General features: G+C 42.3%; 1 protein-coding gene across 1 annotated transcript in view; it reads right to left on the reverse strand.

Moving 5' to 3' along the window:
* The window catches only part of rab15 (RAB15, member RAS oncogene family), a 150,843-nt gene extending 144,921 nt beyond the window's left edge, over positions 1 to 5,922 (reverse strand). Inside the window, exon 1 of the mRNA XM_067991322.1 lies at positions 4,999 to 5,922. Coding sequence (XP_067847423.1) covers positions 4,999 to 5,122 — 124 coding nt within the window. The 5' untranslated portion in view covers positions 5,123 to 5,922. The remainder of the gene's footprint in view (positions 1 to 4,998) is intronic.
* Between the last annotated feature and the right edge of the window lie 20,981 nt (positions 5,923 to 26,903).

Consider the following 26,903-nt stretch of genomic DNA (forward strand, 5'->3'; position numbering starts at 1 on the left):
ATGTAGATACTGGATTAACATGTTAAACAGTCAAGACCACACTAGATTCAGAGAAAGGAATAATCCAAGTGGTGCACCATGTCAATCACAGTCAATACACACCAATCATGCACAAACCCAGTGACACACAAACCCTTCATTTCTCTGCTCTGATAAGCTCTTACTGTATTCACATACAATTAGATGGTGTATCTGTTCTTCAGTTGTTCCAATTGAGCAACTGTATGTTTATTTTTCTGGTCAACTAAAGATGACAATTTCATGTGTGCCACTTTGTAATCTCTGTGGACAGATTTAATGACTACATGCAGACTTAGAGAGGGAAAACAAAGTCCCTATTTTCAGAAAAGCACTAAAGATGTTGCAACAAAATTATCTTTGCACTGTTCTTTGGAATACATAGGCGGTGGCTTTGATTAATTAAAAAGCAACCAGTGTCAACCTAATTTTACAAAATAAAAATATTGTGAAGCTATGCAGCCTTAGAAGATGATTTTCTTTGTTATTCACACAACAAATGCAATTCACTTTGGTGTGAATTAGAATTAGGGTTGCCAACTCCGGTTGGACATATTCCAGGAGATTTCAATACCTGGTCTCCTGCCTACAACCACCCTGTCCCCACACTCCCACCATTGGACACTCAGCACGTCCAGTCTCACTGTCTTCCTATGCCAGCTGGAAAGCGAACACACTCTTCGTTACCAGACCGAATGATAATTGACTGTCAGTCAAACAACCTTGTTTCCTCCTCATCACTATGTTCATCACTAATAAACGGAAGTGTTCAAAGAAAATGAAAAAAACACCAACTTTTTTTAAAAGCACAGCTATGATTTTTCTGATGCGTCACCTGCAGCAGCGATTAATCTTTAATTCCTGGAAACTCCAGTACAATCCGAAAGGGTTTGCAACCTTATTTGGAATGCATTTAAAAAGGCAAATGCTTAACTGAAGTGCAATGTGATACCAGACAGCCAGTAATTTGAAGGATCAGAACTATATTAGAATAACTATTCCATAGAACCTTTTCCTGTAAATTCCAGAGTATGCTAAAAGACATAGTTATGACTAAACATCTGTAATCCTGAAATCCAGCACTCTTGGTAATCCAATAGATCAACACATTAGTTTATTAAAGCTATAGAACATAATTATTTTCCCATGTGGTCAGGGAATAGTATGGGACAGTAAAATCTGATGAAAATTTTTTTTTTTTAAAAAGATTTTAAAAGTGGAGAAAATAGGAAAAGAACACAGCACTGTGTTTGTGTTTGATCCCAGCAGAACTATTGTGGCCTCATGGTTCAAAATTATGTAGCCCTGCAGATTGAAAGCTGAATCAAAAGCACAGCTCTCGGCTACTTTTGATGATTGCAAAACATATACTTTGCTCTATTTCATTGACCAGTTGAAACTCTCCAATTTATAACATTGCAACAAAGTTTACCAGTAGATTTGAAAACAGGACAAGTATCCCTCAGATTTATTACCCCACACAAGATTTGTAATCACTGAAAAATTAGAAGGTTTTCTAACACTAATTTGCAATTGCAATCAACACCACCAAAAATATTTCAACTGGTCACTTATTCATTGCTGTTTGTGGGGCATTGCTATGCATAAAATGGCTGCTGCATGCAACCTACATAAAACAGTGACTGCACTTCAAAGTAATTAATTATACAAGTAGTGTTTTAGGGTGTTTTGGTCAGCCAAATGTCTGACACATAAAGAACTTATCAGCACGCTTAAGTGTCTCCAAACTAGAAAACTATAAAATCCATATGACGAGTTTCCATAACCTTAATACGTAGTTCACACTCTCTTCCCAAAGGGACATACGCTACCTACGAGAAAATTTAGGTGCAAATTAGCAAGAATCAAGGCTTAAGGGGCAAAGAGTGCGTGGTAGTACTGCTGGAATTTAATAAGCTACAACCGCGCAGTTCATTAGCTCAGAGCAAAAAAGCTAAAAAAAGTTAGAAATCGGAAACAATAGCAAAAAATACTGGAAATATCCAGCCGGTCAGGCAGCATCTATGGAGAGAACAGACAACCTAATGTTTTGAGTGTACAGCCTTCATCAGTACTGGAAAAAATTATGGCTGAACAGCATTTAAAAGGAACGGAGGTGGAAAAACACGCAAGCAAGCATACGAGAATCTTGTTGGATAATAACTTTGGGTGAATGTAATGAATTGGAATGGAAAGGGTTAATCGGGGCAGCTGCAGGATTCCTGCAGCTGAACTGAAGTAATATGGTGAAGTTTGCTCGTGTAGTACTGCCAATGATTTGTATCTATATAATAAGGTTACTGAGCACATTGTAGCTGAGGGAATAGACAAGATAGTACAAAAATGCCCTTGTGGCAAGTGCTGAGGTTGGGAGGATTAGAAAAGTCTGAAAACCTGGGAATCAACAGCAAACTCCCAAGACTGAATATTTATAAGAGAGGGAAAGAATGTGCTGGGTGATAAGGTAGTTAGCATTTACTGGGGCTCAGTGCAAGGACACCAGAGTGTTATTTCAGCAAAAAAAGAGTGCTATCTGCCCAGACAAATGTAATAAAGTTCATGTAAAGTCTTGGAAACAAAGGAGAGTTGTGGCTAATGAGACATGCTGGCTCTCACATAGCATTTAAGTGTACACAAAATGTATAAAGAGAGAGGGTCTACACCTAAACAAGATGCCACAGTGAATCCTCCACAGAAGAAAGAAACCTTGGTTGGCGTACCTCCCAGGACAGAGATGATCACTGTGTCCCCACAGTGTGACGTCCTCTTAATGCTACGATCAATGTTGCTGCTTTCCTGATATACTTGAAGTTTGTCACAAATAAAGCTTAAATTAATTTCAATATGTAGTTATGTCTAATTCGACAGGCCTTAACCCAAATTGTATTTCGGAACACGGTACTGTGTATAGTTTGGGACTCCTTACCTAAGGAAGGCAATTGGGAATCCCACCCCCAATGATAGATCTACTCCCCCAGAGGTACTTTTACTTGGAAATTGTTTTTTTTTGTTTCGGTCTTGAACTTATGTACAGAGTTAAATATACCCACTATTAGCAGCAGAGGAGAAAAGACTGGGGAGAAAAGGGCAAAAGGATGGCAATGCGAGGCCATAGAAACAGTTGCAAAGTAGAGGAGTTTGTTCTGGAGCTGCCAGCCTGGGAGCCATCTTGTATGCTGATGGCACCCAGCTCTACCTCTATCGACCCCTTCACTGTTGTGAGACTACTTCTCCAAATTCTTGGATGAGCTTCAATTTCCTCCAGTTGAACATTGGGAAGACTGAAGCCATTGTCTTCAGCCCCCACTGCAATATTTGATTCCATCCCCTTCCCTGACTACTGTCTCAGGCTGAATCAGACTATTCACAACCTCGCTGTCCTATTCAACCCTGAGCTAAGCTTCTGACCCCATATCCTCTCCATTACAAAGACCACCTACTTCCACCTCCATAATGTTGACTGTCCCCACTCCTACCTCAGCCCATTTGCTGCTGAAACCCTCATCTATGCCTTTGTCATCTCCAGACTCATTTATTCTAATGCACTCTGGCCAGCTTCCCATCTTCCACCTTTCATAAACTTAAGCTCATCCAAAACTCTGCTGCCACTATCCTGTCCTGCACCAAATTCTGCTCATCCATCACCACGGTCCTTGCTGATCTACATTGGCTCCTAGTCCCCTGATGCTTGCAATTAACAGTTCTCGTCCGTGTGTTTAAATGCCTCGTGACCTCACCCCTCTCTATCTCTGTAACCTCCTCCAGCCCTACAACCCTCTGAACGCTTCTTTCCTCCAACTTTGGCCTTTTGTGCTTCTCCCCTTCCCTTCGCTCCATTAGTCTAAGTGCTTTCTGCCATCCAGGCTCCATGCTCTGTAATTCTCTCCCTAAGCCCTTCTGACTCTCCACCTCCCTCTTCTCTTTTAACACCCTCTTTAATATCCACCTCTTTGACCAAGCTTTTGTCACCTCTCCTAATATCTCCTCCTTTGGCTCAGCACCGATTTATTTCTGGTTTAGTGAAGCACCTCGGGAACTTTCCTCTCCATCAAAGATGCTATATAAATGCAATTTCATGTTGTTCTGTGATCTCTCCATGTGGCATTCTGCCCCATTTATAATAGCACACTTTTCATCAGGCCTGCTGGATTTCAATGTGAAATGCACAGACCCATTAATTCACTCCAGGTTGGTTCGTATACACTTTGGAATGTAGCCTGTGATGGGAGAACCAGCAGCATTGGGCACAGTCCTCTAGTGTAAATGTGCCCCGAGTCCCATCATTGTCCAGGCTATTTAACACTTCCTTGCAGTACTGTAAACATTCCTGGTTCAAGTAAATCTGCCACAAGGATTGACTTGATTCCAATCATGACCTTGGGAGCCAGCTCGACCCCAAAGCAACCCCAATTATCGAATCCCTTCACTTGAAAATAGTGAAGAGATAAAACACGCTGTGGGTTTTTTGGCAAAACCTTCCTTACAATCTATGTTATCCCCCACACACACACACACTCTATATAAATGAAAGTTGTTGTTGTGAGCAAGAAATGCATTTAACAACATTCACAAATCCGGGGGTTACTGCAAACAATTCAACTGTTCCCAAATTCGCGGAGCAGCTTACAGTTCAATCGGAATCCGCCAGCGGTGCGGTACACTTCTGCTTGCCTTGCGTTCAGAACGAGCTACAATGTATGTATTTTATCTCAAACTCGACAACTAACTCGATGGTCTCCCCTCGACTTTGAAATGGGGCAACTGGAAACTTGTGAAAGATTCCCACTTCCACAAGTCGGAACAAATTGCAAGTCGACACGACCAGCCCCGTGCCCACCTCGGAGGAATCGATCGGAGGGAGGCTGCTCCAGTCTTGCCAACACAGAAAACAAAAGCTTGAATAAATGAGTGTGCTGACCAGCGCCTGGCAGTATTGCAACATAAAGCACACACCTTTCTCTCTCTCTCTCTCTCTCTTACCTATAGTGGAAATGTGTGAAGCGTGGAATTCGTTGTCGGTGAACCGGCAGAGCAGACAAGTCTTGCCCACCCCGGAGTCTCCGATCAGTAGTAGTCTGAATAACACATCATACTGCTTGGCCATGGTGCGTCCTCATGGGCTGCAAGCAAGTCGATCACTTAACCGTACAGCGAAAGCCCGATCGCGGCTCTTTTATTCCGCTCCAGTCCCATATCTGCCCCGAACAGGCAGGCTGATGATATGATGATGATGATGATGATGACCGGAGAGCTTTTTTTTTTGGTCCACCCACTTTGGAGACAAGACTTTATTATTTAGCAGGTGAACGTCACATTCCTGCCGCCTTCCCCCCTCGGATATACCTGCGCTGTGACTGTGATAAGAGGGAGGGAGGGGGCGGGAAACGAAAAGGAGCCTTCCTGCTTCCAGCTGAGAGATTGAGGAATATGAGAGAGGAAGGCTCGGTTGTCTTAGTGTCTGCAATGAATGACGCGGCTTATGGGACTCCACCTCAAACCAGCCGCAGCTCCAGCGTCCAATCCAGGCAGCCCCCGCCATCCATTTGGGAAGGATTCGCTTCCTTTCTCTTTCAGTCTATTGTCCTACTTTTCCATTTTTAAAAAAAAAAAATCTTGCTTTTGTCTATTTTGTTTTGCGTGCTCCTTTGATTTTGTCTCACCTTATTTCTGGTCACTGTTTCCTATTCTTGATCCTTTGCTGTTTCTGTTCTCCTCAGATCCTCAAGGAACGTTTTAATTCTCGTGTTGAGCGGAAGAATGGCCGCGACTTGTGTGAACTGAAGGTTCCCCCACCCCCCAAAAGAGTCTGATAATCGCGCTTTTTAAAAATTGCCACCCTGTACAAAGCAAGGCGGACTCGCGTCCGAAGTCAATGTTTTCTGCCTTCCTTACCAGGAACAAAATAACGTAAATTATTGATATCGGAACTTATCTCGTTGCAAGAACAGTTAATGGCCTTGAAGAGCACATCTTGTGCTAACTAGCTATTCAGAAAGGTCATTAAACAGCAATAATCTGACCTGATGCGAATTGTTCCGCTATAGCAAGAGGCAGGGAGGGCACTAAAATATTCTTCACTGTGGTGGGAGAAAATGTTTTTGGAATTAACATACTGTTCAGTTGCTTGTAGCTGTTTTGTACTTTAGTTGCTACAATTCTGGCTTTGCAATTTCCGATTTGATATGAAAAGAGAATCCAATGTTTATTTGAGGCAAAATGTTAGTGAGGAAACCGATTCGGCAAATAAAAACCCTCCTTTTAGGTTCAAACTACCCAATGGCACTGTGGGATTTTTTGTTTCTCCCTGTTTGATTGGCTCGTTTTTACCATTCAAATTTAATCAAGTGACCAGATTTTCATCAGGTTTTTAAACAGGGTTTTTTTTGGTCCAGATCGATAGTAGATAAAAATGCCTGACTGTCGTTTACTATGGTCGACATTACTGGAAGCAGTGGTTTTGCCAACCTGTTTTGGGGGAAGGAGCATCAGGGGCCATCGCGGTGGGAGAGGGTTGGTCAAATTCTAGTGGAGCTCAATTAGTTGCCGTTTCCTTTTTTTTTGGGGGGGGGGGGTGGAGGGAGGACCATAACCCACGCCAAGGAACTCTGCTTTAGAGGAGAATAATGCAGAACATCCTCCGTACTAGTGATTTATTTTTCACTTGACAAACAAGGTAGTTCATCCCATTGACCTACCACTCTTGTCACCTGTCCTATTTAAACTACATGTCGAAATTAGAGCAATTTTTGAAATTATCAATTAATAGTTTTGGAAGGAAGGCACTGGTGCTGACAGCTGCTTTGTGAGAATATTGCCCAGGACCTGTCAAGTGATGATGTCCATTGCTTTTGCTGTCTTGTTAAAAGAATCTTACGCCTATGTTGCCTAGTAATGTGATTGTAAACAATTTTACAACACCAAGTTATAGTCCAGCAATTTTATTTTAAATTCACAAGCTTTCGGAGATTTTCTCCTTCCTCAGGCAAATGTTTCAAGATCTCCTTGAAGCCTACGCATTTATACATATTGAACAATAATAAATGGTGTTTACAGACTGCCCCTGCAACTGCCCGTTGCCAAGGCAATCACCGTGTTCAGACAGAGAGGTGTTACCTGCAGAACCTCCGAATACACATTCAATAAAAAAACAAACAGGGAAAAAAAACAGAGAAAAAAAAACACAGAGAGAGGCAGAAACATCCGGAAGGCAGAGAGAGCCAGCAAATGACCCATTATATTAAAAACAGATAACATTTGTTCGCTGGTGGGGTAACGTGTAGCGTGACATGAACCCAAGATCCCGGTTGAGGCCGTCCTCATGGGTGCGGAACTTGGCTATCAATTTCTGCTCGACGATTTTGCGTTGTCGTGTGTCTCGAAGGCCGCCTTGGAGTACGCTTACCCGAAGGTCGGTGGATGAATGTCCATGACTGCTGAAGTGTTCCCCGACTGGGAGGGAACCCTCCTGTTTGGCGATTGTTGCGCGGTGTCCGTTCATCCGTTGTCGCAGCGTCTGCATGGTCTCGCCAATGTACCATGCTCTGGGGCATCCTTTCCTGCAACGTATGAGGTAGACAACGTTGGCTGAGTCACAGGAGTATGAACCATGCACCTGGTGGGTGGTGTCATCTCGTGTGATGGTGGTATCTGTGTCGATGATCTGGCATGTCTTGCAGAGGTTACCGTGGCAGGGTTGTGTGGCGTACATTGGCGAGACCATGCAGACGCTGCGACAACGGATGAACGGACACCGCGCAACAATCGCCAAACAGGAGGGTTCCCTCCCAGTCGGGGAACACTTCAGCAGTCATGGACATTCATCCACCGACCTTCGGGTAAGCGTACTCCAAGGCGGCCTTCGAGACACACGACAACGCAAAATCGTCGAGCAGAAATTGATAGCCAAGTTCCGCACCCATGAGGACGGCCTCAACCGGGATCTTGGGTTCATGTCACGCTACACGTTACCCCACCAGCGAACAAATGTTATCTGTTTTTAATATAATGGGTCATTTGCTGGCTCTCTCTGCCTTCCGGATGTTTCTGCCTCTCTCTGTGTTTTTTTTTCTCTGTTTTTTTTCCCTGTTTGTTTTTTTATTGAATGTGTATTCGGAGGTTCTGCAGGTAACACCTCTCTGTCTGAACACGGTGATTGCCTTGGCAACGGGCAGTTGCAGGGGCAGTCTGTAAACACCATTTATTATTGTTCAATATGTATAAATGCGTAGGCTTCAAGGAGATCTTGAAACATTTGCCTGAGGAAGGAGAAAATCTCCGAAAGCTTGTGAATTTAAAATAAAATTGCTGGACTATAACTTGGTGTTGTAAAATTGTTTACAATTGTCAACCCCAGTCCATCACCGGCATCTCCACATCATGACTAGTAATGTGATATCATCCAATATGTATGTTGAGTGGTAATTTGACAGAGTCGAGTTTGTACTACCTCTTGTTTTAAATTGAGAAAGGTAGCTGGAGAGCCAAAGCCCATAGTGCAGGGCAGCACAAAGATTGAAGAGAGTAAATCAGATAGTGGTTCGGTTACACAAATCTTGGGTTTTAAAAGTCTAGGAGGAAAGAGAGGTTGAAAGTTTAATGTCTTGCAGCATGCGCATACATAAGAAATAACAGCAGGAGTAGGCTATCCAGCCCCTCGAGCCTGCTCCACCATTCAATCAGATCGTGGCTGATCTTCAAACTCAACTCTACTTTCCCGCCCGATCTCCATATCCCTTGATTCCCCTGGAGTCCAAAAATCTATCTATCTCAACCTTGAATGTTTTTTTATTCGTTCACGGGACATGGGCATCACTGGCAAAGCCAGCATTTATTGCCCATCCCTAATTGCCCTTGAGAAGGTGGTGGTGAGCCGCCTTCTTGAACCGCTGCAGTCCATGTGGTGAAGGTTGTCCCACAGTGCTGTTAGGTAGGGAGTTCCAGGATTTTGACCCAGCGACGATGAAGGAACGGCGATATATTTCCAAGTCGGGATGGTGTGCAACTTGGAGGGGAACGTGCAGGTAGTGTTGTTCCCATGTGCCTGCTGCCCTTGTCCTTCTAGGTGGTAGAGGTCGCGGGTTTGGGAGGTGCTGTCGAAGAAGCCTTGGCGAATTGCTGCAGTGCATCCTGAAGATGGTACACACTGCAGCCACTGTGTGCCGGTGGTGAAGGGAGTGAATGTTTAGGGCGGTGGATGGGGTGCCAATCAAGTGGGCTGCTTTGTCCTGGGTGATGTCAAGCTTCTTGAGTGTTGTTGGAATTGCATTCATGCAGGCAAGTGGAGAGTATTCCATCACGATCCTGAATTGTGCCTTGTAGATGGTGGAAAGGCTTTGGGGAGTCAGGAGGTGAGTCACACGCTGCAGAATACCCAGCCTCTGACCTGCTCTTGTAGTTACAGTATTTATGTGGCTGGTCCAGTTAAGTTTCTGGTCAATGGTGACCCCCAGGATGTTGATGGTGGGGGATTTGGCAATGGTAATGCTGTTGAACGTCATGGGGAGGTGGTTAGACTCTCTCTTGTTGGAGATGGTCATTGCCTGGCACTGTCTGGCGCGAATGTTACTTGCCACTTATCAGCCCAAGCCTGGATGTTGTCCAGGTCTTGCTGCATGCGGGCACGGACTGCTTCATTGTCTGAGGAGTTGCGAATGGAACTGAACACTGTGCAATCGTCAGCGAACATCCCCATTTCTGACCTTTATGATGGAGGGAAGGTCATTGATGAAGCAGCTGAAGATGGTTGCGCCAAGGACACTGCCCTGAGGAACTCCTTCAGCAATGCCCTGGGGCTGAGATGATTGGCCTCCAACAACCACTACCATCTTCCTTTGTGTTAGGTACGACTCCAGCCACTGGAGAGTTTTCCCCCTGATTCCCATTGACTTCAATTTTACGAGGGCTCCTTGGTGCCACACAAGGTCAAATGCTGCCTTGATGTCAAGGGCAGTCATTCTCACCTCACCTCTGGAATTCAGCTCTTTTGTCCATGTTTGGACCAAGGCTGTAATGAGGTCTGGAGCCGAGTGGTCCTTGTGGAACCCAAACTGAGCATTGGTGAGTAAGTGTCACTTGATAGCACTGTCAACGACACCTTCCATCACTTTGCTGATGATTGAGAGTAGACTGATGGGATGGTAATTGGCCGGATTGGATTTGTCCTGCTTTTTGTGTACAGGTCATACCTTGGCAATTTTCCACATTGTTGGGTAGATGCCAGTGTTGTAGCTGTACTGGAACAGTTTGGCTAGAGGCATGGCTAGTTCTGGAGCACAAGTCTTCAGCACTACAGCCGGTATGTTGTCGGGGCCCATAGCCTTTGCTGTATCCAGTGCACTCAGCCGTTTCTTGATACCACATGGAGTGAATCGATTTGGCTGAAGACAGGCTTCTGTGATGCTGGAGATATCGGGAGGAGGCCGAGATGGATCATCTACTCAGCACTTCTGGCTGAAGATGGTTGCAAACGCATCAGTTTTGTCTTTTGCACTCACGTGCTGGACTCTGCCATCATTGAGGATGGGGCTGTTCACAAAGCCTCCTCCTCCCCTTGTTTAATTGTCCACCACCGTTCACGACTGGATGTGACAAGACAGCAGAGCTTTGATCTGATCAGTTTGTTGTGGAATCGCTTAGCTCTGTCTATAACATGTTGTTTCCGCTGTTTAGCATGCACATTCAACGACTCAGCATCCACAGCCCTCTGGAGTAGAGAATTCCAAAAATTCATTGCCCTCTGAATGAAGAAATTCCTCCTTATCTCAGTGTTAAATGGCTGACCCCTTATCTTGAGACTATGCCCCCTAGTTCTCGACTCTCCAGCCAGGGGAAACAACCTCTTCGCATCTACCTTGTCAAGCCCTCTCAGAATCTTCTATGTTTCAATGAGATCACCTCTCATTCTTCTAAACTCCAGAGAGTATAGGTTCATTCTGCTCAACCTCTCTTCATAGGACAACCCTCTCATACCAGGAATTAATCGAGTGAACCTTCATTGCACCACCTCAAAGGCAGGTATATCCTTCTTTAGATAAGGAGACCAAAACTGTACACAGTACTCCAAGTTAGGTCTCACCAAAGCCCTGTACAATTGTAGTAAGACTTCCTTACTCTTGTATTCCAATCCCCTTGCAATAAAGGCCAACATGCCATTTGCTTTCCTAATTGCCTGCTGTACCTGCATGCTAAATTTGGTGTTTTTTGTACCAGGACACCCAAGTCACTCTGGTCACCAACATTTAATAGTTTCTCATCAATTAAAAAAATATTCTGTTTTTCTATTCTTCCTACCGAAGTGCATAACTGAAGTCACATTTCCCCACATTTTACTCCATCTGCCACCTTCTTGCCCACTCACTTAACTTGTCTATATCCCTTTGCAGACTCTTTGTGTCCTCCTCACCGCTTACTTTCCCACCTAGCTTTGTATCATCAGCAAACTTGGATACAATACGCTCGGTCCCTTCATCAAGTCATTAATATAGATTGTAAATAGCTGAGGCCCAAGCACTGAGCCTTGCAAAACCCCACTAGTTACAGCCTGCCAACCAGAAAATGACCCGTTTATCCCTACTCTTTCTCTGCCCGTTAACCAATCCTCTATCCATGCTAATATGTTTCCCCCAACCCCATGAGCCCTTATCTTGCGTAACAACCTTTTATGTGGCACCTTATCAAATGCCTTTTGAAAATCCAAATATACTAGTTCCCCTTTATCTACCCTACTACTTAACTCCTCAAAAAACTCTAATAAATTTGTCAAACACAATTTTCCTTTCATAAAACTATGTTGACTCTGCCTAATCATATTATGATGTTCTAAGTGCCCCGTTACCACTTCCTTAATAATGGATTTCAGCATTTTCACAATGATTGATGTTCCCTGTTTTCTCTCTCCCTCCTTTCATTAATAGCAGGGTTACATTTGCTACCTTCCAATTTGCTGGGACCGTTCTAGAATCTGGGGAATTTTGGAAGATCACTACCAATGCATCCACTATCTCTTCAGCCACCTCTTTAGAACCCTCAGATGTCGGCCATCAGGTCCAGGGGATTTATCGGCTTTTAGTCCCATTAGTTTCTCAATTACTTTTTCTCTACTGATAATAATTACTTTAAGTTCCTCACTTTCATTAGCCCCTTGGACCCCCACTGTTTCTGGTTTGCTTTTTGTGTCTTCTACTGTGAAGACAGATATAGAATATTTGTTTAATGCATCTGCCATTTCCTGATTCCCCATTATAATTTCTCCTGTCTCAGCCTCGAGGGGACCAATGTTTACTTTTGCTACTCTCTTCCTTTTTACATATTTGTAGAAGCTCTTGCAATCCATTTTTATATTTCTTACTAGATTACTTTCATATTCTATTTTCTCCCTTTTTATCAATTTTCTGGTCATCCTTTGCTGGTTTCTAAAACTCTCCCAATCCTCAGGCTTCCTACTCATCTTGGCAACATTAAAAGCCTCTTTTAATCTAATCTAATCTATCCTTAACTTCTTTAGTTAGCCATGGGTGGATCACTTTTCCCGTGGAGTTTTTATTTCTCAATGGAATGTATATTTGTTGAGAATATTGAAATACTTCTTTAAATGTTTGCCATTGCTTTTCAACCGTCATACCCTTTAATTTAATTTCCCAATCTACTGTAGCAAACTCGCCCCTCATTAGCATTCCTTGCTAAATTGTTGCTGTCCCACTTGTCCCTCCCTTCAGCCCAGGAGCACTTCATGAATCATCCAAATTCAGCAACCAGTTGTGAATATCAACACAATTTGGGCTCCTCAGAATAGTGCAGAATTTCAGTACGCCTTGATAATATACTTTTAAATAGCTTTCCTGGCAATTTATGATTGAACGGTCCCTTTACACGTTGAAAGTTCGTGTTCAGTGTAGCAGTTAAAGGTACATAAAAATATGACGGCTGTTTGCTGCTTGATTCATGCAAAGGAATGTTGTTTGCCCTGACAATGCTTTAACAATCTGTTCAGGTGTTGTGCAACATTATTTTTCACCCAGTGTTTGTTTCATTTTCAATTGGGAGGCAAAGGTGCACGTGTGTATTGCCCAAGACCAATTTCTGACTGGTTCCTGAACTTTAACTGTACTATATAACAACCCCATTTCATTTCCGTCAGGACATCCATGAAAAATAACCACAGCAGTTGCAGCATGCCATTGATGGGCTTATATTATTCATAGCTCAAAAACAGCCTGGCAAACTGCTTTCCATCACGTTTTACCACAGAGTGGAAAGATCCAGGCCAATGGCCACTGATCATCACTCAGCCAGTTCATGACAATGAAGGGAAGTGACAAGCTGATCTTAGGCACCCCCCCCCCCAAAAGAGGAAGGACAAGTCACCTTTAACGATGCCTGGGGCAGATTTACTCACCCTGTTGGTTGTGTAAAGAATGTGTGCGACAGAAGGATTTAAAAAAGAGGGAGGAAAAAAATCAGAGTAATTTTAAATACTCAATAAAATAAATTACAAAATAAACTACTTACATTTTGTTTTCTTTCCTTCCTCAAAGAAACCAAAACATAGCAACATAGGAATTGCTAGACGATAAAAGACCAAGGTCCACCGAGTTCACCTACCATTCTCGTAGTCGCATGATACAATGATAATGGAGATGTTGACGAATCATAGCAATAAATCTCTATTAATTCGTCTACAACAGACCCAAACATGAGGTGAGGAAAACCCCAGTGGTGAAAAGCTTTGGGAACTATTGACCCAAAGTCACCTGTTCCTCTTATGCATGCAGCACTTACATATGTCATGTCACAAATTACTCATACACTGTATCACAAAATATTATTTTCTGAAAGAAATCTATCTAATTTTCATTTGAATGAATCAATATTACCAGCTTCCACTGTTTCTCTTGGGAGCCTGTTCCATAGGATGACCACCTGCTCACTGAAATAATATTTCCGCAGATTAGTTTTGAATTTACTCTCCCTTTAAGCGCAGACCTTCTCCTCTGGTTCTACTGTTCTGGACAAGGTGAGACAGCTTGTCATGGTCTATATTATCTAGTCCCTTTCGAATCCTAACAACAGCAATCATATCACCTCTCATCCAATGAGAACATGCCCAATTTACATAATTGATCTTCATAATCTAATCATTCCATCCCCTCAATCATTCTGGCTACTCTCTTCTGTATCCTTTCAATAGCTGCAATATCTTTTTTGTACTGTGGCGACCGGAACTGTACACATTCTGAGTGCGATTGGACCAATGATTTATAAAGTGGCAGGATTACCTCACTATATTGACATATATAGCTCAATATCGACATAACTTTATTCCTGCTGAAAATCACCATTTTTTAAATCCATTTATGGCAGCAGTTGTTTCCGTGATCTTTGGCATGTGTGAAACCACTGTATATCTAGACTAAGAAGCATAGGTGTAATGTCTCCGTGATAATTGCATATGTACTTATAAATGTACCAGGTAGAATAGTCATAGTAAGCTTTACTTTTTGTATAAAAATATACACAGATATTAAAGACTAATTCTTCAATAGTTGCAAAAAGTACAAGGTCAAGCCTGGAGTATAGCAGACATTATCTCACTAACAGTCCGTGGCAAGAGATAAGAAATATGGCTGACGTAGAGCCAGATAGTTAGGAGACTAAGGGAGTCACTGGTATGAATAGAGCTGGTTATGGATGTACTGGTCAGAGATAAGGAGGGAAGGCCATAACTGATATCCACAATTTCTCATTAGTGAGTACAATGAACAAGAAACAGTTGGTGTTGCGAAGGCGTATTGGAAGGGATTACCTAATGAACGTCACTTTATGCGGTAGTCATGGATTTAACCAGGCGGAGATAAGACGTGTTGATGTAACAGCATCATGTTAGGGGATGTGATTAACCCTATATGACACACCAGAGCTCCTCAAGGACTTCGACCTTGTCTTGTTGAGGCTAACGTGAGCAGTTAAGTCGATAAACGTACGACTTCCTGATGAGTCCTCTGCACGTGAATTACAATTGGTACCAGTCTCACGGGCACTGCATGTAAGGGGTTGTGTTATATCATTGATTTGATAAATAAAGAGTATTAACCAGACATCTCAGTGTTTCCTAGTCCTCGAACTTGTATTAGGGGTATAGGATAAATGACTATCCTATAATACTTAGTATAAGGGCAAAGGATACATGTCAATATCTCATAAAAACCTAAGTGTGGACCATGTCAAATCAAACACAGGGCAGTAGCTCTGAATAAAATAGCTTGAATTATTGAACAAGCTTTTCCACCACTTCCAGACTAAAATAGAGCTTGCTCTCCACATTCCAAACTATTATTTCTTTCTGGTCACAGATGGCAATGACTGCAGCCATATCACTACATTACAATAGGTTAAAAAAAAATTGAAACTTTTATGGTTAACATGGATGGCAGCGGGTCTTTGAAGGTTATCAGGAGGTTTCTTCCAGGTTAATGAATGTGGGTAACAACTGCTGCCTTTGGGAAACAGCACAATTCCAGCAACCCCTGTTTGCCCATTGCAGAAAAGATCACAGGGTACTTATAGACGAGGAAAGTCACTTGACACATTTTAAATAATCAATCCAGAACAATCCGACAGCCCCCTCCCCTGTCAGCATCTGTTATTTTTTTAATGATTCCAGAATTTTTGCCTTCACCACTTTACCCGGAAGTCAATTCCAAGTGCTTGATAACTCTCTACATGAAGGAGAACCTCCTGCTATCCGTCCTAAAGTTACCTTTTACCAATTCGAACCTGTGTGTCCATGTCCTACTCCTGCTATTTAATTTAAAGTTGTATTCAGGATTAACCTTTTCTATACCATTTAAGATCTTATATACCTCTGTAAGATCACCTCTTAGATGCCTCGTTTCCAGACTGAAAAGCCCAAATCTCCCTAGTCATTCCTCATAACTTAATCGCCCCGATATTCACGGGGTGACAGGGAGGGAGCAGGGGAACGTGTCAGCGGCCGTGGAACTCGGAAAAACCGGGAAGACGGAGGTCCTGCCAAATTTAACATCAGGACCGCATTAGAATTTTTTTACTCCATTTCCCATCCAGCAGTCGGCCAGATTGAGAGGTTGGCAGGCATGAAAGCCATCTGTAGAAGGCAACAGCTGGGAACTGTCCCTGGCAATTGAGAAGATCAGGGGTCGTGAGAGGGTGGTGGGTGGGGGTGGGGGTGGGGGGGTGGTGGGTGGGGGTGGGGGTGTGGTGGGGGGGGGTGGGGGTGTGGTGGTGCTCGGAGCAGAGAGATAGACATCGAGCAAGAGGAGGGGGAGAGATAGATCGTGTGGGAGGAGAGATAGATCATGTGGGAGGAGAGATGGAGAGGTCACGAGGAGGGGGGAGATAATCGCGGGGGGTTGGCCAAGAGCGGGGAGGGAGAAATTATGGCAGTAGATTTCCTTGAGGGGGTGGGGGGTGCGGGGTAATCACTCCTGCTCCTCCAGGCCCACAAGCTGTGCTGGAAAAGTACTTACCTGCTGGATCTGGCATTTGTCGCCTCCCTTTAACTGCCAGGTTTCCTGATGTGGAGATGCCGGTGATGGACTGGGGTGGACAAATGTAAGGAATCTTATAACACCAGGTTATAGTCCAACAGTTTCAACACCGGCATCTCCACATCATGGGTTTCCTGAGCCCTGGGAAACCCATCCCACAACCGTTAAATTTAAGTCGCTGCCAAAATCTGAGGAATGTAGCCTCATTTAAACATTATAATCACTGAACCACCTCTCCAGATCAGGTTACTCAGACGCCCCCGAACCCACCGTGGTTAAACCGGAAGTAGGCGTGTTCGCGGCGGGTTGAGGTCGGGTTTCACATTTTTAACAATTTAACCCCCTCCCCGACCCTCTCCCGCCTGTCATGGAGGTGTTAAAATTACCCCCTAGGGATCAGCTTAGTCTTCTCTGCACAGTTTACAGAACTTGAATATCTCTCTTGTTTCTTGGCAACCAGAATCGGATGCAGCAACCAAGGCACAGGCTGACCAGAGCTCTCTAAGGTTTGATCATTATCTTCTCTGACTTCTATTCTATTGTTTTGGCTATGTAGTTCAACTTCATATTAGCTTTGTTGATTGCAACTGTGCATTGACTGGACAGATTGAGCACTGAGTCTACTCAAACTCCCAGGTCTCTTTCAACTTCATCCTTAGCTATTTCAACACATTCATGAATGTTGCCCATTTTTCCTTTCCATATGTAATACTTTACATTTGACTGCATTACACTTCATCTATTCGTGTTTGGTCAACTCACATATTTTGTTTAGTTCATTCTGTAATTTCTGGACTGCCACCTTGGATTCCACTACTCCTTCTGGTTTGGTATTATCTTCAAATTTAGCCAATTTGCATTGAGTTTCAAAATCCAAGTCATTGATAAAGATTAGAAACAGTAGAGATCCCAACATGGAGCGCCCTGGGACACCCCACTCAGTACTTCTCCTCACTCTGATATTATCCACTAAACAATACCATTTGTTTTCTACCCCTTAGCCAATTTCCTATCCATACACAACTTTTGCCCTGAATCTCCACAGCTTTGAGCTTAATTAGTAACCTTTTGCATGAAGTTTATCAAATGCCTTTTGTAAGTCTGAGTACACATCATTGCAGATGATAAAATAAAGTGTATCTAAAAGTTATTTTTCCTCTTCAATTTAATTTTCATTTAATAATGCTAATCAACTTAACGTTTTGCTCTAGAAACCAATAGAGTCTATTTTCCTTGGAGTAAATTTTTTATTAAATCTATTTCTATTTTCTCCCTGTCCGCTTTTGTAGTCTACCTGTGCCATCTATCATTTCAAAGCAAGGGAATGACTGGAAATGTGCTTTCAGGAACATGCCTGGCTTCCTGTCAGTACCTGCTGAGATTGGCAAATTGCACTGTGGTGACTCCCAGCTGCAAAACTGCCTTTGCTCCCTCCCCCACCCCCTGTGGCATAAAGAATTGGCGCTCTTGTTCCATCGTTCCTCGTCTATGAGAATGGATGGAAGATATGGAGGCAACATCTCATTTATTGTATATCCATGAAATTGTTTTCTGTAAATTTCAGATAGAAAATATGTCCTATGATTGAGGAGAGTTTACTGTCTAATTCAGGTGTCTCAGTGATGTGAGAGACAGCCCTGAGCTGGTTAAGGCCATGAATACCTTGAGACATACATACCAGGAAGGTCCAAGGTTAGATTTTCGGTCTAAATGAGTTAGCTGATCTCAGGCAGGGCTGCAGTAGGGTCAATAAAATTATCCTCAGCTCTCTTTGGCTAGGGGATGGAAAATTGATCATTATTCCAGAAGTGCGCATGTGTGGACAGGGATCCACTCTTGATCACTACCTGGTTACCCCCATAGCAAAGTGCATGTGTCTAGATGCTGGGTGAGGTCATGATCATCCTTAATGGATCTTTCCATAGTAGAATTAGCAGCCAAAACCCACTGTCTGGGCTCCCAGGTGAAGAACAACCATTACATGGGGTACTGGAGAGTTGCTCATACCAGTGAAACTGTACAAATGTCTTCGGGAAAACAAGGGTAGGGTTGCCAACCCTCCAAGATTGTCCTGGAGTTTCCAACAATTAAAAATTAATCTCCTAGACACTGCTGTGAGCAACCCAGGAGAAAAATCATGGGGGCATTAAAAAAAGTGTGTATTTTTACTTTCTTTGAGCACTTTCGTTTATTAGTTTCACCTATATTAAAGAGCATAGGTAAAACCAGCTGTCATTTGGACTGAGCACTCCTTGGCATTAATGAAACTGTTGTAATAGAGACATTTCAGGAAACTAGGAAAACTGGGCAACAAAACATGTCAGGAATACATACCAGCTAAACATTGAGGGTCAGACAGATACATACCCAGCAAAAGGCTATACATCATGTTCCTGCCAAGACTGCTAAGAAGCTCACAGACATGATATAAACCTCTTGGCATCTCTGACATTTTATTTAAATTTGTTTTTACCAGTTAGGAAGTCAATTCGACATTTCAGTAAAAGACTAGATAGATATAACTCAAGCACAGTACAGTTCTTCACTTAAAGCAGCCACACTAACTAGGGCTGTCACAAATGTGCCAGAAAGCAAAATATCCATCTTCACTGCCACAGTAAAGATTTCTGCTTTTGCAGGAAAGATAAAAATAGAGACTGAACACAGCAACTCCAAATTTCTTTTCTTGCCAAATTTGCCCTCTCCCCTCCTTTCCCAAAGCTGTAGTTGATGGTGGGATATGATTCAATAGACATTAGTTATGCTCTACACCACGCACAAGTGGTTTTTCATTTGAGTGAGTGCTGGTAACTAACTTAACAATGGGGGACACAGCAGTCAAGCTGAATCTTGTTTTCACCAATGTCTGCCTGTATGGTCCTCCAGCAGAGATTGCTGGATTGTGATTCGGAGCAGGGGTGGGAACCCTGACCAATTTCCCCTTCCCAACTCAAAGGCTGAGCTCAAATAACTATGGGCAGATTGGGGATTGGATCTGGGACTTTCAATTGTGGCTGAGATATTGACAGGATGAACTCATTGAGTCACTGGGGATGCTCCACAGCTCCAAATCCTACTTGGGGACAAATCAACAGGGCTCAATTTGATCTTTGAATATTGTCATTCCCAACCATTATCATCTTAAAACACAATAAAAACAGTAATTAAATAGAACTGAATAAAATAATAATATATTTCTTGCTTTTGCAACTTTCATTGGATAAAAATGGTAATTTGAAAATTGTTGAAGATTGAGATAATTTTTCAAGATGTTTGATTCCAGTTATAATTAAGAAGTCAGACCTCACACATTAAAGAGGACTGTTGACTCATACTTGGCAATCACACACTGTTGCAATGCTGTGAATTTAAAGGGGCACAGCCATCATGGATAAACATTTTTGGAAGTAATTTTTCACTTATTTGTTCAACAAACAGGTTATGAGGTAGATGTCAGTGGTGTCACAAAAATATCACCCATCATTTGTGATGTCAATGCAACAAGAGAACATGCAGCTTTTTTGGTCCATGCCTTCCCTCAACTGCACATGTACCTTACTACATACATATTTTAAGGATGAGACTACTTGTTTTAAAGGTATTTTTCACTCTTCTCCTTTCCTTCTGTCTTCCTGAGCAAGGCATCATCTCTGACTCAAAGCAGGCAAGTGACCTACTTTCATTCAGGCTACTCACACCAAGTCACAAGTAAGAAAGAGAGAGAAAGAACTTGGATTCATATAGTGCCTTTCACAACCTCACGAGGTCCCAAAGCGCTTTACAGCCAATTAAGTACTTTTGAAGTGTAGGAAACGCGGCAGCCAATTTGCGCATAGCAATGTCCCACAAACAGCAAAGTGATAATGGCCAGATAATCTATTTTAGTGATGTTGGTTGAGGAATAAATATTGTCCAGGACATGAGGGAGAACACCTCTGCTCGTCTTTGAAATAATGCCATGGGATCTTTTATGTGTATGCAGCACTCCCTCAGTACTGCACTGGAGAGTCAGCCGAGATTTTGTGCTTAAGCCTTTGGAGTGGGAATTCAACCCACAACCTTCCAACTCGGAAGCGAGAGTGCTACCATTGAGTCACGGCTGACACTGTAGGTGTACAAGAGCAGACCAAAGTACATTCTCCTCCAGTTTCTCCGCCTTCATATGATCTCCACTCAACACTGCCCCACGGCAGCATGCCTCTGATTTTTCTTCCACTGTGGGAAAATTGCTGGCACACCCTCAAAGGCATAGCTTTTACCACGATGGGGTTCGCAACACTGTTAAATATTAAAACACATCAAACATCTAATCCTATGGGATGCTTCAATTTAATCAATTTTTGCTAATGTTGGTCTGTTGTGTTCAACAACAAAAACGTTTTTGCTCAACCATGACTTACAAGCCATGTCATAGAAGAAGATCTTAGGTTTGATCAGAGTGTGTGCTGAATTAGCTCATCTTTCAGCCACAGTAGGAGTAGGGCGCCACAATTAGTGTCACGCCCTGAATTGGAGAGGGAAAATCAGTCAGGGTTCCTGCTGTCACATGATGATACAGATGTGGAAGGCCATTCAGCCCATCTTGGCTCATCCTTCAGAAAAACCCTTGAGTCCTCCATCATGACATCCAGCTGTTTCTTAAATGATTCCAGTGTTTTTGTCTCCACTATCCTACCAAGAAGTCCATCCATCTGTTGATCATCTTTGTGTGAAAAAGAACTTCCTGATATGGGTCATTACCATCATGGTAAAAGCATTTACAACCCAATGTGACATCGGTCACAGATTTGCTTTTTACTAATTTAAACCAGTGTCCACTTGTTCAACTCTCAAGGTTCAGTCTGAAGTAGTGTTCAAGGCCGAAAAGTGCAAGTTTCTTCAGTCTTTCCTCATAACTCAGTTGTCCGATTTTAGGGATCAGTGTCAAGGCTTTGAACTGCCTCAGGACTTGAATGTCTCCCTTGTGTCTTAGTGATCAGAAGTGGACAATCAAGGTATAGTTTGACCAGAACACTTCATAGTTTGAGCATGTCTTCCTCTGACTTGTACTCTATTGATTTCGATATATGTTTCAGCATCTATTTGCATTGCTGATGGTTGCTCCTCAGTGATTGGGCACATTGAGCATTGAGTCTACTAAAATGTCCAGATCTCTTTCAAATTCATCCTTGGCTATTCCAACAACATTCATGGAGTAGAGAAATAACTTACATTTACAAAGCACCTTCCACATCCTCAGGACATCTTCAAGTACTTCAAAGTAAATTAATTACTTTTGAGTTGTTGTCACTGTGGTTTTGTCGGCCAATGCGACAGCCAATTTATGCAAAGTCTGCATTTAAATGATGAGCTAAGTCGTTTTGGTGGCATCGACTGAGAGTGGAATGTTGGCCAAGAAAATGCTGCTAATCTTTGAAAAGTTTTATAGACTCTTTTATGACTATCTGATCGGGTAGTCGAGACCTGTTTGATGCTTCATCCAAAAGACAACACCGTCAACAATGCAGAACTCCTTTAGTGTTGCACTGAAGTGTCAGCCTAGATTATGTGTTCAAGTCCCGTCATGGGACTTGAAAGCACAACTTTCTGACTCAGAGGAGCCAAGTTCACACTGATCCAAGCAACAGAAGTACATTTTTTCTGCCTATGTGCAGTGTTTTACATCTGTTAAATTCCATCTGCCATTTTTCCTCCCACTTACATATTTTGTCTCACTCATTAGATAGTTCCTGAGCTATCTCCTCCGATCCAATTGCCCCTCCTAGTTGGTATTCTTTGCAGATTTAACCAGTTTCCAAATCCAAGTCATTAATACAAACTAGAAACAATAGGGATTGCAACATCAATCCTTGTGTCACATTACTCCGCATTTCCCTCCTCCACATAACACTTCTAATAACTATGCACCCTTTCTCAATGTTCAGCAACATTTAATCCATTTTTCAAGTTTCATCTTGAATCCCGACTACTTTAAGCTTAATTAGCAGCATTTTGGGCATAACTAAGTTAAATGCTCTTTGCAAGTCAAGGTTTACCACATTCTTGGGCTTTCTACAGTCCAATTCAGATACTACACCCTCAAAAAAGGCAAGGAGTTTTGGTCAGACAGAATCTGTCCAGTGATGCCTGTTGGGAAATATATTTGCTTGTATATCACAGGTGAAAAGGATTGGGTTCTACTATGATGGCCTCCATTGTTGAATAGCCTAGTAGCACTCACTGCCACTTAGGTGAGGTATTGTGGACTGGTTGGAATTAAATACCAATATTAGTGAGCACTTTCAGGGGAGAAAATTAAAATGAATGAAAATAAACAATTTTTTTGTGTGGTAGAGAAATAACCATGGAACAATAAAGGGTAACAACCTTGGTAATTCATCTCAAGTTATTCTGAACGAGACATAGAGAATTATTTTTTATTAAAAATAACATTCTGTCTTATTACACTGTCTCTCAGTATTATTTTCACTTAGACGCATGACTCATCATGTGGGTCAAACCTACAGCTACAGTATATTGGATTTTGAAAAGGATTTAATTAATACCAGATCTATTTTCAGGCTTTTTATCAGCATGGAGCTTTTTAATATTCCAATGAGTTGTTCCTTGAATGGCACCAATTTTCATTTTGTTCTGTTGTTCTTCTATTTTATAAAAATGATAGTGATATGCTATCTTTTGTGGTGTACTGCAGCAAGGAAGTAAATGAAAAATAGATGCAGATCAGTAAACTGTACATTGGTTATAAAAAGCTGGAATAGCACCAGCTGCTGCACTTGGGCAGCCATATATAATTATTTTTTGTCCTTTTTGGTCACTGCCTTCCCCCTGCACAAAATAATACTCCTCTGGTTCTGAGGGTAGCCAGGTGCTAACTCTGTGTCAATGTCATTTTCAAGCCAGCCACATAAGATGTGCTTGAGAGACTCAGGCGTAACACTTCTGTCAACTTTCTTACTGTTCATTGCTGGCGTCTGTTCATCTCCTTTCCCAAATAGATCATTTGCTATCGAGAACTCATCATATGGAGAATTTCACTGGCATGGACTCCTTCCTTTAATGGTTTCCTCACAAGTGAACACCATCACTGGCCAAGAAGACTTGTTCCCAAGTCTCTGCCCATGCAATTTTACAACCAACTTCTGGGAGGTGCATGATTTTGTGGGGGATATTGAGGCTCTGGTAAGGATGCAGAGGATGGCTACAAGGTTAATTTGCAGTTTAAAACACCTTAGTTACCCTGGTTGGCTCAACAACCTGGGCCTCTATACTTTGGAGAAGTTTAGACTTAGGTTTATAAAATAATGAAGGGGCTAGATTATGTTTATGCACACCAATTATTTCAACTGGATAGGTGACGAAGGACCAGGGGTCACGCTGACAAGTTAAAGGCAGGTCTAGATTGGATGTTAGGCGGTTCTTCTTTTCTCAGAGAATAGTGGACATGTGGAACAGGTACTTGTAATGGTGTACTTGTAATCCTGCATTTCAAAAATGACACGTGCAACACAATGTATACCTCAGCACTACTTCAATCAGAGACTACTAGCCCATATCAGTTCCACAACGTAGCCATGGCTTCAAAATTGGGCCACATGGCACCCGTTTTTCAGGCACTACATGGCCTCCGAAGTCCCTAACATGGGGGGCAGGAATCGCACGCACACTTCCTACCAGAAGTGCGCCATCTGCCAAATTGGGTAAGGACAAACATGATGCGTCCTTTACCCATGCCTGAAGCAGGTGTCCAGCCCTTTGCATGTGAAAATAAGGGGCCTAACGCCTGCTTGAGGTCCCTGAATCTCTAGGAATTATGTTTAAACTCAATAATGCCAGATAAAAAGCTTGCTGAGCTGACATACAGGGAAAGCTAAGATTCAACATTTAGCTGGGAGTTCTTATAGTTGGAAAGGATTGGGGTTCAAAAGGGTGTCTCATGACCAGAAGGATCACTTTTCAAAAAAACGCTTACAAAGAGCTAGGATTAACTTTAACATGCATTCTTTTCTGACTGTTTCTATTGAAATTATGATTTTATTTCTTTTAAATAGTAAGCACTGATGGTATCTTCAGTGGAACTAGTTTAGAGAACTTAACCTGCTTGGCAGTACGAGTGCTGAATGAACATCAATCAACATAGTTATTAACTCAGCAATCTAATCATTACAATTGTTATTTAAGCTCCCTCATACTGTTGGGCCCTGTAATTCCCCCAGATTAGCTTTCCCAATGACACTATTAGAATATGGTGCTTAAATTTTAAAAAGAGACAATTAGTTATTATTCATTACAATTTTTAAATTTTTTTTAAATGATGCCAATTGTTTTCCTCTCCCCAACCTTAAAATTCAAGGGAAAGGTGTGCTATCCCAGTAGACAGTGCAGGAAAATATGCCCAATAGTGAGGTTTGGAAGCGAAAGATGGATCTGTGGATTTTTAGTAGGACATGTGAGTGTTATACTCCTTCTGTCAGTTTGCAGTACTGTGTATTAAAAGGTGCTATTGTGGGCCTCCTTGGATGGCTCACTGAGTTTAACGTGAGTAACTGACAGACAGATCTGGAAAGTCCCACCAAGTCTGATCTCTGGTCAATGCTGATCCCCAGCCTGCGTTAGTCCTGGGGCTGGGTGCTATAATTAGAGATAATGCACCTTGGGTTAAGAAGGGGAAAAGTCAGTGAGGCAATCTGCTTCTCATCCGTATCCAGTAGTTCCTGCTGGAAATGGATTTTTGGGGGAGGATAGGATTATATTTGGTGTCAAAGGACCTTATGGACAAAAAGCCTGCTTACACTTCCTGTCAAGGTAGACATACACACATGAATAACCTTCACCCATGAGAGGTACTGGAGGGTAAAATGATACTCTAGCAAGTAGTCAATGCTTTTAGGAGCGAAATAGATATGTTGTTAAAGTCAATTCACAAATGGTGACTGTTAATTGTATCCATATGATTTATATCAATTAGTGCTAACTGTATTTAGGTGGTGCTTATCAATTGGGGACTCTCTTGTATCCATTTATATGAGAGCTTATCTCGGGTGTGGAGTGGGTAATGTGGATCTCTGTGAATAAAGGCTTGGAAGCAACTGAAGATCAGGCTCTAGTATTCTATCCTTCACCAGCTGGCCATCCAATTTATTACATGGTAGCAAAGAATGGTTGCCTAATGGTGAAGGTTGGAGACTACGATTTATTTTTGGACATAAAAAAAACTTGAAAGCCTAGTGGCCATTGTGGAAAGTGGCAGAAAGCAAGTTTAAATCATCAAGGTACGATTTCCCTCCGATGTCCTCGGAGTTTGAACTGTATGACCAGTGGAAGAATGAAGTTGATATGTGGACACGGGTTACTACTTTGCCAAAGAGAAAACAAGGCATGGCCTTGGCATTGTCGCTTCCTGAATGAAGAAAAATCAGAAGTAAGGTATTTTCTAAGATGGATGCAGATCTTTTGGATAATGATGAAGGTTTTACCCTCTAATAGAATTTCTGATCAAATCTACAAGAAAGATGACCTGTTGAGTGCCTTTGAAGCCTGGTCAGCATTTGATAGATTTTGGAAAACGGATGGACATTCAATGGAAGAGTATATCATGAACTTTAACAAATTGTATAAAAGGTTGACAAAGTTCAAATTGAGAACCCCTGTATCGATACTTGCGTTTAAATTACGAGATTGTGCTAAGGTGTCTCATATGGACAGGCAACTGCTCCTAACTGGCATCCAGTTCTCAGAAAAGGAGACTCTGTTGGATCAAATATCTGCTGCCTTAAAATATTCCTGGGGAAACAATCATTCCCTTCAGCCTTCATGGAACAAACGAAGCCTGTAGTAATTTAAACGTTAGAACCGATCCAGGGATCGGGCAATTCACCTCATAATGATACTTAGAGTCACACCTAAAGCATCTACTGATTTTTCCTTGGGCATTCCTGGGATTCAGTTGCCCGTTATTACTGTCCCAATTTTGTCTTCTGTTGATATATCTGGATTTGCTGTACCTGCTTTCTTCACAAATCTGGCTGTCTTTAATCCTTCCGTCATATTGATACCTGCGTCCAGTCTCTTGAAAATTTTGAAACCTGGTCTGGCGCCTGCATTTAGTACCTGGAACATTTCGAAACCTGGTAACCGTTGAATATTCTACTCTTTGTGTCACAGCATGCATCATCTTTGAAATGATGCATGAAGAAAATAGTTCTGAGGAAGAGGATGAAGATAATGATGAATATGAACGGATTATACTGGCCACAATGAGTTTTAATCCTGTGATGAATGTATTAGTCGCGGATTCCTTTCATTATGCGGTGTTAGTGCATGTACTTCAAGTCTTTGCGGGCTAGATTGGTTAAAGTGTTA

This window comes from Heptranchias perlo, chromosome 10 (assembly GCF_035084215.1).
Source record: "Heptranchias perlo isolate sHepPer1 chromosome 10, sHepPer1.hap1, whole genome shotgun sequence".
Lineage (NCBI taxonomy): Eukaryota > Metazoa > Chordata > Chondrichthyes > Hexanchiformes > Hexanchidae > Heptranchias > Heptranchias perlo.